At 43.1% G+C, this 15,684-nt stretch overlaps 1 protein-coding gene across 4 annotated transcripts in view; it reads left to right on the plus strand.

Annotated features, from left to right (window-relative positions):
• The first annotated feature begins 7,674 nt into the window (after positions 1 to 7,674).
• The window catches only part of DDHD1 (DDHD domain containing 1), a 69,953-nt gene continuing 61,943 nt past the window's right edge, over positions 7,675 to 15,684 (plus strand). Inside the window, exon 1 of one of the 4 annotated variants that reach the window (XM_043919596.1) lies at positions 7,675 to 8,747. In XM_043919596.1, the coding sequence (XP_043775531.1) occupies positions 7,898 to 8,747 (850 nt within the window). In that variant the 5' untranslated portion in view covers positions 7,675 to 7,897. The remainder of the gene's footprint in view (positions 8,748 to 15,684) is intronic. The other 3 variants (XM_043919597.1, XM_043919598.1, XM_043919599.1) reach the window with 3 other exon arrangements.

The following is a 15,684-nucleotide window of genomic DNA, read 5'->3' on the forward strand; positions in this document are numbered from 1 at the left end:
CAGAGTTGGACATGACTGAAGTGACTTAACAGCAGCAGCAGTTTATTATATTTTGTCATAGCACCCTGACTGGACCAAGACACTCGCATTTTAAGAAATTAAATAAATTCTAATCCTAAAAATAAAAAATAAAATACAAATTTTAATGTAGCAGATGGCTTATCAAATAGGAAATACAGAAGTTGAAGGGTATGGTTATATGACTTTCTTCACTCTAAATATTCTGTCATATACTTTGGACAAAGTTATTTCAAGTGGAAATATGGGTTGTTGACTCAATAAATTATATGGCATAAGTCTAACTCTAATAATTTTACACAAATGAAAATGAATTAAAATGGACAATAGGGACAACCTTTAAGAGAGAAGAAAAGGGAACATGGGCACAAAATTGCACCATGTAACTTTTGAGAGGTGGTGAGGGGCAGATGGCTATTGTTGCGAGATAGCCCCTGCCCTATGCCCAACAGTGAAGGGAGGATGGCAGGATGTGCAGAGGGGATGCTTCAGTCTCTTAATAGTACAAACCAGCTGGCTCTTCCTCTTTTTCTCTCCCCACCAAGAACTTTCCAGACTTGACTCCACATCTGCCCAGTTACTGTGGCACCATGGGTTCACAAATGTCAAAAGTCTGAATTGATCGTACTTATTTGGCTTATGTGAAGAAGTTTTAGTCTTGGGTAATTATTAAAATAAAATACAATGCTTTACATACAACCACGGAAGTTCAGATACTGCTATGCAAATCACATACACTAATAAGGTAGAATGGTAAGGAGTCACCCGACACCTGTTTCAACAGGTGGGGACTGGAATAAAGGAACACTTCCCCCTCAAGATTATATGATCTGAAAAGATGCTCTAGAAAGCAAAGGTAGGATAGTGGCAGCAGGTAGAATCAGATAAAAGATGACTTCTTAAGGCAGAAAACGTTGAATAGAGCAGCTTTGTGGCTTTGGCCTCAATATGGCTAAGGAATAACAGTGAAATAAACACATACAGTTATGTGAAATCAGATATTACACCTTCTAATATCTTTTACTCACTGTCAGCCTGAAGTGGACTACATGGTTCTGTCCTAGAACCAGCTCATTTCCAAAGGGCAGAGGCAATCTCAACTCCCACAAATATTGGTTGACATGTGCCTCCACCAAAGTCTAAATCAAAATAGTGAGGTCAGGAAATAACCTGAGGTTCCCTGCTCCTGCCAACTGGATTGTGATTTTTTCATCATCTCTGAGGATCAACATCTTTAAGAAATATCATGCAACCTAAAAGAGTGTGGCCTTATGCAATGATCCCCAACAGGATAGTCTTAATATAACCTAAAAAGCACAACACTGAAACAATAGAAACATTCATTCAATACAGAGGAGGGAAAAATTTTCTTTCTTTTTTTCCCCCCAGAGGATAATACTCACTAGTGGGAACTGTGCTGTCCTCAAGAGTTAGACTTTGATACTCTGATGAGAGTGCTGTACAGGTAGTCCATCAAGAAACCTAAAGATCGGGGGTAGGCTTCTGGTGGTCCATTGGTTAAGAATCCATCTGCCAATGCAGGGAACATAGGTTTGATCCCTGCTCTGGGAGGATCCCAATGCTGCATGTCAACTAAGCCTGTGTGCCACAGCTACTGAAGCCCAAATGCCTAGAGTCCATGCTCCACAAAAGAATCCAAGAGAAATCTGTGCACGGTAGATCTCACTCACCACAACTAGAGAAAGCCCATGCACAGCAACAAAGAATCAGAGCGACCAACATTAAATAAAAACATAAATAAGTCCTTTTTTAAAGAATAAAAGAAACCTAAGGGGATAGGGATATTTTAAATATTGTGATACGCCCTATATTAAACGACCTTTATAGTACTTTGCTCAAACAAACCTTGTCCATACCAGGACTCAGAGACCCCACAGAGACTGAAACAGAACTGTGTTTGAATGTCTCCTGTGGAGGTACAGGTCAGCAGTGGACTGCTGCAGGGGCAGGGGCTCTGGGGACAGGAGACCTGGGTATGGCAAAAGCCCTCATGGAGGAGGTCACCATTAACCCACCATAGAACCACCAGAACTTACACAGGACTGGGGAAACAGACTCTTGAAGGGCACAAACAAAACCTTGTGTGCACCAGGACCCAGGAGAAAGGAGCAGTGACCCCACAAGAGACTGACCCAGACTTGCTCAAGAGTGTCCAGGAGTCTTCAGCAGAGGCCTGGGTCGGCAGTGGCCTGCTACAGGGTTGGGGGCACTGAGAACACAGCCCTGCCCAACAACAGAAAACTGGACTAAAGATTTACTGAGCATGGCCCCGCCCATCAGAACAAGACCCAGTTTCCCCCTCAGTCTCTCCGATCAGGAAGCTTCCATAAGCCTCTTATCCTTCTCCATCAGAGGGCAGACAGAATGAAAACCACAATCACAGAAAACTAACCAATCTGATCACATGGACCACAGCCTTGTCTAACCCAATAAAACCATTAAAGCCATGAAGCCATGCCATGTTGGGCCACCCAAAACGGACAGGTCATGGTGGAAAGTTCTAATAAAATGTGGTCCACTGGAGAAGGGAATGGCAAACTACTTCAGTATCCTTGCCTTGAGAACCCCATGAACAGTATGAAAGACAAAAAGATATGACACTGAAAGATGAACTCCCCAGGTCGGTAGGTGCCCAATATGCTACTGGAGATCACTGGAGAAATAACTCCAGAAAGAATGAAGGGATGGAGCCAAAGCAAAAACAATACCCAGCTGTGGATGGGACTGGTGACGGAAGGAAACTCTGATGCTGTAAAGAGCAATATTGCATACAAACCTGGAATGTTAGGTCCATGAATCAAGGCAAATTGGAAGTGGTCAAACAGGAGATGAAAAGAGTGAACATCAACATTTTAGGAATCCGCGAACTAAAATGGACTGGAATGGGTGAATTTAACTCAGATGACCGTTATATCTACTATGGTGGGCAAGAATCTCTTAGAAGAAATGGAGTAGCCATCATAGTCAACAAGGGTCGAAAATGCAGTACTTGGATGCAATCTCAAAAACCACAGAATGATCTCTGTTCATTTCCGAGGAAAACCATCCAATATCACAGTAATCCAAGTCTATGCCCCAACCAGTAATGCTGAAGAAGCTGAAGTTGAATGGTTCCATGAAGACCTCCAAGACCTTCTAGAACTAACACACAAGAAAGAAGTCCTTTTCATTATAGGGGACTGGAATGCAAGAGTAGGAAATCAAGAAATACCTAGAGTAACAGACAAATTTGGCTTTGGAGTACAGAATGAAGCAGCTCAAAGGCTAATAGAGTTTTGTCAAGAGAAGGCACTGGTCATAGCAAAACTCTCTTTCAATAACACAAGAGAAGACTCTACACATGGACATCACCAGATGGTCAATACCAAAATCAGATTGATTATATTCTTTGCAGCCAAAGATGGAGAAGCTCTATACAGTCAGCAAAAACAAGACCGGGAGCTGACTCTGGCTCAGATCATGAACTCCTTATTGCCAAATTCAGACTTGAAGAAAGTAGGGAAAACCACTAGGCCATTCATGTATGACCCAAATCAAATCCCTTACAATTTTACAATTAGTAGAAGTGACAAATAGATTCAAGGAATTAGATCTGATAGACATAGAGCCTGAAGAACTATGGACAGAGGTTCATAACATTGTACAGGAGATAGGGATCAAGATCATCCCCAAGAAAGAGAAATGCAAAAAGGCAAAATGTTTGTCTGAGGAGGCCTTACAAATAGCTGAGAAAAGAAGAGAAGGGAAAGGCAAAGGAGAAAAAGGAAAGATATACCCATTTGAACGCAGAGTTCCAAAGAATAGCAAGGAGAGATAAGAAAGCTTTCCTCAGTGATCAATGTAAAGAAGTAGAGAGAAGCAATAGAATGGGAAAGACTAGAGATCTCTTCAAGAAAATTAGAGATATCAAGGGACTATTTCAAGCAAAGATGGGCTCAATAAAAGACAGAAATGGTATGGACCTAAGAGAAGCAGAAGATATTAAGAAGAGGTGGCAAGAATACACAGAAGAACTATGCAAAAAAGATCTTCATGACCCAGATAAACCACAATGATGTGATCGCTCACCTAGAACCAGACTTCCTGGAATTCGAAGTCAAGTGGGCCTTAGGAAGCACCACTAGGAACAAAGCTAGTGGAGGTAATGGAATTCCAGCTGAGCTATTTCAAATCCTAAAAGATGACATTGTGAAAGTGCTGCACTCAATATGCCAGAAACTTTGGAAAACTCAGCAGTGACCACAGGACTGGAAAAGGTCAGTTTTCATTCCAATCCCTAAGAAAAGCAATGCCAAAGAATGCTCAAACTACTGCACAATTGCACTCATCTCACACACTAGCAAAGTAATGCTCAAAATTCTCCAAGCCAGGCTTCAACAATACGTGAACGATGAACATCCAGATGTTCAAGCTGGATTTAGAAAACGCAGAGGAACCACAGATCAAATTGCCAACATCCGCTGGATCATCGAAAAAGCAAGAGAGTTCCAGAAAAACATCTGCTTCTGCTTTATTGACTATACCAAAGCCTTTGACTGTGTGGATCACAATAAATGGTGGAAAATTCTGAAAGAGATGGAAATACCAGACCACCTGACCTGCCTCCTGAGAAATCTGTACGCAGGTCAGAAAGCGACAGTTAGAACTGGACATGGAACAACAGACTGGTTCCAGATAGGAAAAGGAGTGTATATTGTCACCTTGCTTATTTAACTTATATGCAGAGTATATCATGAGAAATGATGGACTGGATGAAGTACAAGCTGGAATCAAGATTGCTGGGAGAAATATCAATAACCTCAGGTATGCAGATGACACCACTCTTATGGCAGAAAGTGAAGAGGAACTAAAGAGCTTCTTGACGAAAGTGAAAGAGAGTGAAGAAGTTGGCTTAAAGCTCAACATTCAGAAAACTAAGATCAAGGCATCTGGTCCCATCACTTCATGGCAAATAGATGAGAAAACAATGGAAACAGTGACAGGCTTTATTTTTTTTGGGCTCCAAAATCACTGCAGGTGGTGGCTGCAGCCATGAAATTAAAAGACACTTGCTCCTTGGAAGAAAAGTTATGACCAACCTAGACAGCATGTTAAAAAGCAGAGACATTAGTTTGCCAACAAAGGTCCATCTAGTCAAAACTATGGTTTCTCCAGTAGTCATATATGGATGTCAGAGTTGGACTGTAAAGAAAGCTGAGTGCTGAAAAATTGATACATTTGAACTTTGTTGTTGGAGAAGACTCTTGAGAGACCCTTGGACTACAAGGAAATCAAACCAGTCCATCTTGAAGGAGATCAGTCCTGAATATTCATTGGAAGGACTGATGTTGAAGCTGAAACTCCAATACTCTGGCCACCTGATGCAAAGAAGTGACTCACTGGAAAAAGCCCTGATGCTGGGAAAGACTGAAGGTGGGAGAAGAATGGGACAACAGACGATGAGATGGTTGGATGGCATCACTGACTCAATCGACATGAGTTTGAGTAAGCTCTGGGAGTTGGCGATGGACAGGGAAGCCTGGCGTGCTGCAGTCCAATGGTCCAACGCAGTCCGACACAAAGAGTCGGACACAACTGAGTGACTGAACTGAACTTATAGTATTTTGCACAGGCTTCCCAGGTGGCACTAGCAGTAAAGAATCCACCTGCCAGTTCAGGAGATGTAACAGACTTGGATTCAATCCCTGATCAGGAAGATCTCCTGGAGGAGGGCATGGCAACCCACACCAGTATTCTTGCCTGGAGAATCCCTTGGACAGAGGAGCTTGGCAGGGCTGCAGTCCTTTGGGTGGCAAAAAGTCAGACACAAGTGAAGCGACTTAGCACACACACAGACATAGTACTTTGCACCCTGTACTATACCATATATGTTTACTTGTATGTAACCCCCACTAGGCAGTAAGATCCTTGAAGGAACTGAGTCTCTCCCATTCTCTTTCAATTAGAATCTAGCACATCTAGATTCTGATGCATAGGTGACATCAAAACACTGTAGAATTAATGCTATAATGGATAACAAATAGATCAAAGCTCAGACCTTATTTCAGATTCTGAAAATTGTCCATAGAAAAGACTAGGGAAGAAACTGACACACAGGGGTACTCAGAAAGCAACATAAACAGAAACAAGTGCTCTGAGTAAGAGCTGCAATATCCAGCTGCTTTTTCACTGTGCAAGATTACCCAGCCAAGAGCACAGGCTGGAGCAGATACCATACCTATGTTCTACTTACCAAGCCATGAACCCCAACAGTAGTTCGTATCTGCCCATGGGAAAGAATGCCGTTTTTAAAGAGAATTTAAATTATCTTTTAAATAATTAAAATGTCCTTTAAATAATGAGAGGTTAGATCCCAAGAGCAAGAAAAAATTCTCTATCAGTCTGATTCCACAACAGATTGTTGGTGGGGGGGGGGGGGGGAGAAAGTGAATATTGGGACTTCCCTGGCAATCCAGTGGTTAGGACTTCACCTTCCAATGCAGGGGGCGGAGGTTCAATTCCTGGTCAGGGAACTAAGATCCCACATGCCTCAAGGCCAAAAAAACCAAAACATAAAATAGGAGCGATGAGTAACAAATTCAATAAATGGTGCACATCAAAAAAAATCTTAAAACAAAAAGATGAATATTGTCTGATCTTGAGAATACTGATGTTGGAGATTGTTTTTCTCTGGATTCTCAACACAGGGTGATTGGCTTTATAAACAATTTTTTTTTTTTGGTAGTATCAAAGAATCACATTGGGGAGCTTCAGCATTCAGCCTGTTCCAGAAAATGAGCCACAGAATCAGAAATACATAGAGAACAGGAAGAAAACTTCAAGGTTACAGAATCACATTGCTATGAGACTTTTTTCAAGAGATCAACTAGTCCAATAATTACTTAATCTTACAGATGAGGAAACCAGAAAGATGGAGGTTAAGTAACTAGCCGTAGCTTAGTTATCAAAACTAATTCTAGAACCTGGTTTTCTGGTTTTCAATTTAGTAATCTATCATAACTGGCTGGACTTGACATCATTATAATCAACATTGACTGTGCATCCACTGTGGGAGAGATTGAGACATACAAACTCGGTCTCCAACAGGGGCCTCACAACTAGGTTGAGAAAACAGGAAATAAGTATTGAAAGACAAACAATAATACCAGACGGCATATGAAAGCAGATCTAGACCTGGGTTTGAGTGGGAGTGGAGACGCCACTTTAGGAATCAGTGGGCAAGTGGTGGAGTGTCCTCGCGTGGGCCGACAATTCTGAAGGGACCAGAGCTGATAAGGTGGCTGATAAGGTCCACCTAGGGCTGCAGGCAGGCCTAAGGTCACAGAAGCAGGGTCAGGAGAATCCAATTTCCCGGGGCCCTCTCGAAGGGTAGCTTAAGCCTTTGGGCTCATGACCCAGATTGCAAGGATGAGTCCGGTAAAGCTTCTCCACACCTGGGCTCTGACCCTCAGACGGGCGGGGGCCGAGGCAGCAGCACCGCAAGGCAATGGGAGCGGAGGCGAGGGGAAAAATCCTGAGCTGACCGGGATGCCGCGGCGGGAGGGGCAACGGGCGCCGCGCCCGCGCTGCGCGGGTTGAGAAGAGGTTTCCGGGACGGCGCGCGCGGCCGGCGGGGCGGGGCCCAGGGGCAAGCACCGCCTACGTCGGGCTGCGTGACAATGGGGCGGGCGGCGGCACGCGGCTGCGGCGGCCGGGGGCCTCGGGGGGGCGGAGCCGCTTCCTCTACCGCCGCAGCCCCCTTCGGGATTTGAAAGATTAAAAACTCCGGGTGCAGAGGGCGGCGGCGTTGAATGTGTGGCGGAAGTGCTAGGGGCCACGGCTCGGCGCCGAGCCGGGCGGCCGGCGGCGTCTCCACAGCATGAATTACCCGGGCCATGGGTCTCCGCGGAGCTCCGAGCGTAACGGCGGCCGGGGCGGCGACGGCGCCGCCTGGGAGCTGGGCTCGGACGCGGAACCGGCGTTCGGCGGCAGCGTCTGCCGCTTCGACCACCTGCCCGCCGGGGACCCTGGCGATGACGAGGTGCCCCTGGCCTTGCTGCGCGGGGAGCCCGGGCTGCACTTGGCGCCGGGCGCGGAGGACCACAACCACCACCTGGCGCTGGACCCCTGTCTCAGTGACGATAACTATGACTTCAGCTCGGCCGAGTCGGGCTCCTCACTGCGCTACTACAGCGAGGGCGAGAGTGGAGGCGGCGGCAGCTCCTCGTCGCTGCACCCGCCTCAGCAGCCGCCGCTGGTCGCGTCGAACTCGGGGGGCGGCGGGGCGGCTGGAGGGGGCCCCGGGGAGAGGAAGCGCACCCGGCCCGGCGGCGCGGCCGCCCGGCACAGATACGAGGTGGTGACGGAGCTGGGCCCAGAGGAGGTGCGCTGGTTCTACAAGGAGGACAAGAAGACCTGGAAGCCCTTCATCGGTTACGACTCTCTCCGCATCGAGCTCGCCTTCCGAACGCTGCTGCAGGCCACGGGGACCCGAGCCCGGGCCCAAGACCCGGACGGCGACCATGTGTGCGGCCCGGCCTCCCCCGCCGGTCCGGCCTCCAGCTCCATGGAGGACGAAGACGAGGACCGCGTCTGCGGCTTCTGCCCGCGCATTGCGGGGCACGGGCGCGAGATGGAGGAGCTGGTGAACATCGAGCGGGTGTGTGTGCGGGGCGGCCTCTACGAGGTGGATGTGACCCAAGGAGAATGCTACCCGGTGTACTGGAACCGTGAGTAGCCGGCCGGGGGAGGGAGCGGGACGGGCTGCCTCTGCAGGAGCCGACACGCACCCGGGTGGGTTTGGAACTTAACTGCGGGGAGAGCGAGGCGCGTGAGGCCTGGAGATTGGTCCGAACAGGATGGAGACCGTGCAGGCAAGCGCCGGCAGGTAGAGGGTAAAGCGAGCAAATGGCAAAAGCCCAGCCGCTTGGGGTCAGGAGGAGAGGATACTGCCGAGGTAGCGCCTCCTGGGTAAGCCGGATGCTGCAGCCATCCCCTGGAGGTGTTCCAGGAATGGATGGCCAACCCGAAAGGTTTAATTTCGTGATCCTACTTGAGCTTTGTCCACCGAGGGATCTGATTCGGTCTCGTTTACCCTGAACTGCTTATGATTTAAATACCGGTTTGGCTTCTGGACTGGAAATGTTTGAGGGAATCTGAATAACGGTTCCGTTATGGATTTGGGAAAAGAACATTAATCCCTGGTGGGAAGGGAAGGGATAGAGGTTGTTCTCACCGGTGCGTTCAGGAGAGGTGGAAAAGCACTGCTCGCGGCAGTTGTGACAAGTGGGTCCGCTCACGCTATGTGGAATACTCATATTTCTCTCTCAGGTCCTTGTTTACATATTTTCATTTTTGCCTCTTAACTTTGAAAAGTTCCAAGGCTTGGGCCTTAGTTTTCTCATCTGTAAAATAGGGATAATTGTATCCATGTCGTAGGGTTGTTACGGAAATTAAATGAGGTAATATGCTTAAGGGCCTGGGAACTGTGTTTGGCACACATGTGAATAGTAAAGATAACAATGCAGTTAGGTTTGTAATTAGATTAAGGAGGAAGGCGGTCAGAAATATCCGCCATTGCAGGTAACAGATGTTTTATATGTAAAATAATATCTGATGGTAAGGTAAGCTTTTGGCGCCCAGTAATTTGTAATATATAGCTGTAATTGTTATGGGCCCAGTACCCTAGCTCAGATGTCTTCCTTTAGTGTCACTAGCCTTAGGCCTTGCATACACCTTATAACACTCTGCCTTGTATTAATTATATGTATTGATGACTTAGCTTCCTTTCTGTATGTTTAGCATCTAATGGGAAAAATCCATCATCTTTATCTTCATATTCTCATTGGGCCTAGTGCAGAACATTTTTTAAAAACAAGTATTGAATTGCATATGTGATTCTAATAATGTTAAAACATTTACATGTTAAGCATGAGTCACTAAGACAGCAATTACAACACGTATCAAATCACCAAATAAAGCAAGCTTAGCAGGCAATTCAGTTTCTTTACTTCTCTTTAAGATGACTTTGAAGACATTTGTTACCACTTTCATAAAGCCAGATTCATCTAGGACCCACCATATCACTCACTCCTTTTGATTATAAGCTCACTAAGGACAAGATATGCTTGCATTCACTCATTCATTCATCTTTTTCCTTTTTACCAGTATTTGTGCATCACACAGTACTCTTGTGAAGGCAATAGGAAAGGTGGAAGAAAGGACAGTCCTCACCTTTGAGGAGCTTCCCACTAAGTCTTTTTCTTCAAATGACCTAGGCATCATGATTGATTTTTATTGTTTGAAGACAGAAGAGCAAGGACTTATTGGAGTCAGAAAGTGGGATAAAATGCAGGGCATTCTTGAAGAGGGGGCTGGAAACCAAGAGATGAATCTTACCCTTTTAGGTCAACTGAAGTATATTTACCAAGAATACTGTGTGCTCTTTTGATTTATGATAAGATTGTTAATGCTTGCGTAGTGCTTGACTGTCTACAAAGCGACTTTTCACATTCATTATTTCATAGTGATAGCAAATGAGTGCTAATGTTCTTTATATGAAGAAGCAGGGTTCAGCAAAGTATATGAACCTGTCCAAGGTCACCCAGCTGGAAAGTGGTAAAGCAGAAAGGCATTCCAGCCAGATGGGATAACATATGCAATGATGCAGAAGCATGAAACTGCATGGCATTTTGAGGAAACTAGGCTGTACCTGCAAGGGTCAAAACATAGAGCCTAGCTTTGGAGTTTGACCACCACAGAGACAGAGGTGTTTAATCAGAGACAAGAGATTGTGAAGGAAGCCCTTGCCTGGTGAGTGCTACATTTAGGAGAGTAGCTAGAAAAGGAGGAGGGGTGGGTATGCAGTGCTACAGAATTTGGACTTTACCCTGTTGAGTATCAGGGAACCAAACACTTGAAGGCTGTCTATTACTTAAGTGGCTAGTGACAACACAAAGGCTGAATTGGACAGGTAGAGAATATCATTAGAATGCTGGTGTCATAAATCGAGCAACAGTAAGGGCCTACAAAAATTAACCTGAAAGGAAAAGTGGTCTTAGTCCTCTCAAATCATCTTTCCTAAATCAGATCACCAGTAGACTAGTTATAGGTTATAAATTAATTTTTGTTTGCTGGCATAACAGCAGACCTATTTTTACTCCATTTTTGCATTTTCTAGATAGCTTTCTGCAAGATACAATCCAGTATGTGTCCCAAGGCTTCACATTAGTTATGATGAAAATGCAATAGTGCTTTTTGTCCATGATTTACTACTTCTCACAAAATCCCACGTAACTTCCTTCTAATTGGTTTTTCAGGTCTCCGTGTATTATTATATAAGTTTTCACACTGTCTCAGAAGAGTTCAATCCCAGTATGGTTTCTTCAGCCTTTTCAAATGGAAAAATTTATAAACTTTGCAGCTTTTAACCTTTCTCTTATTTCACTTTTTAAACCTTTCTGGAAATTTTCTGACTACTGATAATGAAAAGTTTTTTAAAAGTCCAGTAAGTTCCTACATACCATGGTGGTAGGATTCCAGTGACCTAATTGAGTCCACTTTATCTGGGTATTGAAGCGAATAAGTTAGCTATGCCTAGTCGAAAAGAAAGCTGTTAATTTATTTTTACTCTTCCTTTCTAATAGATAAAATCTGAACCAGTTTGGAGTACATGAATTGGAAGGGGAACAGAATTTTTGTCTACCATAGCTTATAAGCCAATATTATTATGTATGAAAAGAAGTATTAATTATAGGAAGCTTATTTTAGTTTTATTGACTGTTTAGATGTTTTTCTGACTGCATGTGGACCTTTTAGATAAAAATTGATCATTGCTGAGTAATGGCTTAGTAAACTCCCTCACTCCCCATGTTTTAACCAAGCTCTCTGTAGCCTCTTTATAGGCTTCTTTTGAGAATTATTAGCATTATAACATGCTTAGAACAATGGTGGCGCAAGCACTAGATGTTAACTATATCTGTGTGGATCTCAGAAAGCAATATATGTTACTTGTAGAAACTCACATGAAGGTTAGTAAGCCTGGGTATTCAGATTGTTAAGTTTGTTTTCACTGGTCTTTACCTCATCACAGGTGAAAATTTTTTTTAGTTTAAAAATCATTTATTGTTAATCAGCTACCGCAATACAAAATAAAAAGTTTAAAGAAAAAGCAGGAAAAAAGTCATTTATTGAATGCTAATCTTCAGAAAAAGAAAGATGTAAATTGCTATGAACCTGGCATCCCAATTAAATTCTGATTATTTTTTAATTTTTATTGGAGTATAATTGCTTTAGAGTGTTGTGTTAGTTTCTACTGCACAGCAAAGTGAGTCAGCTATACATATACGTATATGTATATTCTATAAATGTTTGTCAGGAATAATAGTAAGAAAGTGGCCAAAGCATTTAGTAGTTGTTATGGGAAGGCATTTAGAACATCATAGAGATTTTTGATGAGTTAAGAATAGTTTTAAAGCAATTCTGGTAGCAGTGATGTGTGCAGCATGCACTAGGGAATATATATTAATAATTTCCATTCACTGACTAAACAAAGTTATTTTAATTGACCAAATGTCTGTATGAACGTGTAGTTTCCAGAAGCAGTTATTAATTATAAGCCACAGCTTCCCTTACCCCACCCTCCCCTCTTTTTGTGTACTTAAAGACCTACATGCATTATTATAATCCTAAACCATTTGCAATTTCAAACACTTAAGAAATTAATCGGTCTTTATGATACATTGAAGAGAAAATATTATTATCCCAATAAAAAGGTAGAAAAATTAGGGCTTTTTCTTCAAGTACCCACATTATATGGTGTTTATTAATTTGGCACAGCTATAACCATCTCTTAGGTCTTTTTTATTTAAGAGTTAATAACCTTGATACGACTGAGTGACTGAACTGAACTGAACCTTGATAAGTAATAATCCTTTATGAAGCACAGGGCATCATGGGAAAGTAATAGAGTCCAAGCTGTTAGAAGGTAATCTTTCTTGATCAGTTTCAGCCTCCAGTAAAGCAGAACTGTAGGGACTAGAGATGCCTGACTCTGAAACACTGTCGGAGAATTGCATTATCTCCCACTCTCTCAGCCTGGAAAGCAGCCTTGGGTATCATTGGAATTCTATTTGTTCAGGTTTTTAGAACCCTGGCAGAAGTCTTCTGAGAGCTCCATTCCAGATTAAGCCTGCTTTAGACTATTTTCCAGTGACCTACTGAAACAGCACAAAGATAATGAATGAATAGTGGGTGACTTGTACGGAGGGCAGGACTTGGCATTACCCGATGGAGGCATTCAGGATTTTTCTTTCCCTTTGCATTGTGCCATTAGTTTAAAAACTGATATCAGTTATTGACCCACCCTGTTTGTGTACAGCTCAAATGTGATATTGCATGTTGTGCAAGTTTCTTTATATAAATGTTCAGAGTGATTAGTATGTTTTTCTTTCTTCCATCTGTCATCACCCTCTTCTCTTCTTTCTTCTTTTACTATTTTGCCTTTAAAAAGACTTTTTGTACTCTTCGTTCTCCCAAATTATGTCTTCCCTAGTGGCTCAAGCAGCAAAGACTCTGCCTGCGATGCAGGAGATGCAGGTTCAACCCCTGGGTCGGGAAGATCCCCTAGAGAAGGACATGGTGGCCCTCTCCAGTATTCTTGCCTGGAGAATCCCATGGACAGAAGAGCCTGGCAGGCTACAATCCGTGGGGGTCACAAATCTCTTCCAAATTGTATTTCCTGGGTCTTTTATCCTACATTACATCCTCTAATTTCTGCTTTGGTAAGATCTTTGATGTCTGAAACCCTAGGACTGATTCTTTTCTGTAGGGAACAAGGAAAAGCTGGATATGCTGTGGTGATCATGAAATCCTCTGAGAATTACGGTCACTGGGTGAGAAGAGTAGGGGGATTAAAAGGAGAGAGGGAAATGTAACATATGTTCACAGGAAGCCTAAGATGAAGATTACTGGCAGAAGAGATGTGGAGGGTAGGCAGTTCTAGAATCCCTGATTGTTGGGGAATCTGATCCAAGACCTTTATCTTTTCATGAGTCTGATGAAATTTAAACTGTGCACGTTATCAAGAAGAACTTCAACACTGATAAAGGGTGGAGATACAGTCTCCTCTCTTTTTTTTTTTTTTTTTTTTTTTTGGCCACTGTATATTCCCGAAAGCTCAGTTAAGAAGTAAAACAAGGAAAAACATTTTTATAGCCACTGTATAGAACCTGCAGTTCTACTTTTTTGAGTTTGCTTTGGTAAAGGGAGATTGTGCGTAAAAAAAGATGTTGAATCACTGACAGAAGAGTGGATTACTGGGATGAAAAGCATAATGCAGATACTTTTTGATATCCCTGAAATAGGGGACAGGTGAAATTCAAAGTGGTGAAAAGTAGAAATTGCCTGTACCAGAGAAGTAAGGTAAAATGATAGAAATATTGACATAGGCGTATAAAATTCAATATTATGTATTGCTTTCTAATTTTGCCAGATTACTATATATACGAATAAACTATACAATCATTAATATTTGTTCTAAGCTTTTGTTACATTTAGCTATATCTAGGTAATCTTTATATTCATTACACTTGACTATTGGAGGCAAGGCCAGCCTTTGGAAATTATAATGTTATTAGTATTTCTGTACTCCAGGACCTCAGATATGTGGACTCTTTAAGAAATATAAATTCCATCTGAATAGATGGCTTTTCCAAATAGCCATCTATTGAGAGTTAAGCTTTTATTTGCGGAAGTATAATTTTAACTGTATGAATGGAAAACTCTAATATTACTCTTCCCTCTTTGGCTACTTCTTAGAGAACCGTCATTCTGAACATCAGTGCAGATAGTCCTTGGGAAACATGATAGAGGACAAATAACTGGATGAACTGTGCTAAAACATAAGATTCTAAATCGCATGTCATAGAAGGAGCTGCAGAAGTAACTTTAGGTGAAGTACAAGGAACAGAGTTGAAATTACTTCTGAGCCTTGATATATGTAGATAAATGCAGTCTCACCTTGTATTTTACTACTTACTATAGATGATCAGTTTTCAGTTAATATTTTAGGCACGAGTACATTATTTTCCTCTTATTCTGTAGAATCGCTAATAGGCAGGCCCCGGATGTATCTCATTTCTTCCTGATTCACCTAGGATAGATCATCATTTTAACAACCAACACCTTTTAATGTTAAGTACTCCCTGGTGGCTCAGATGGCAAAGAATCTGCATACAATGTGGGAGATCCCTCGTTTGATCCCTATGTTGGGAAGATCCCCATGGAGAAGGGAATGGCAACCCACTCCAGTATTCTTGCCTGGAGAATCCCATGGACAGAGGAGCCTGGTGGGCTACAGTCCATAGGGTCGAAAAGAGTCGGTCACGACTGAGCAACTAACACACACAAACCATTGATTCAACTGAACTCCAGGAGTTGGTGATGGACAGGGAGGCCTGGCATGCTGCAGTCCATGGGGCCACAGAGTCAGACACGACTGAGTGACTGAACTGAACTATTCAACTTTACAGTTATACTAATTAAGACATAAGAAATATATTCTTTAAAACCCCTGTGGCCTGTTTCTTAAAAGAAACAAATAGTATTTAAGGTATAATTATATTGTCCAGAGTTTCTTACCCCTATGAAATGGATTTAAACTCAGTG

The sequence above is a fragment of the Cervus elaphus genome, chromosome 12 (assembly GCF_910594005.1).
Source record: "Cervus elaphus chromosome 12, mCerEla1.1, whole genome shotgun sequence".
Lineage (NCBI taxonomy): Eukaryota > Metazoa > Chordata > Mammalia > Artiodactyla > Cervidae > Cervus > Cervus elaphus.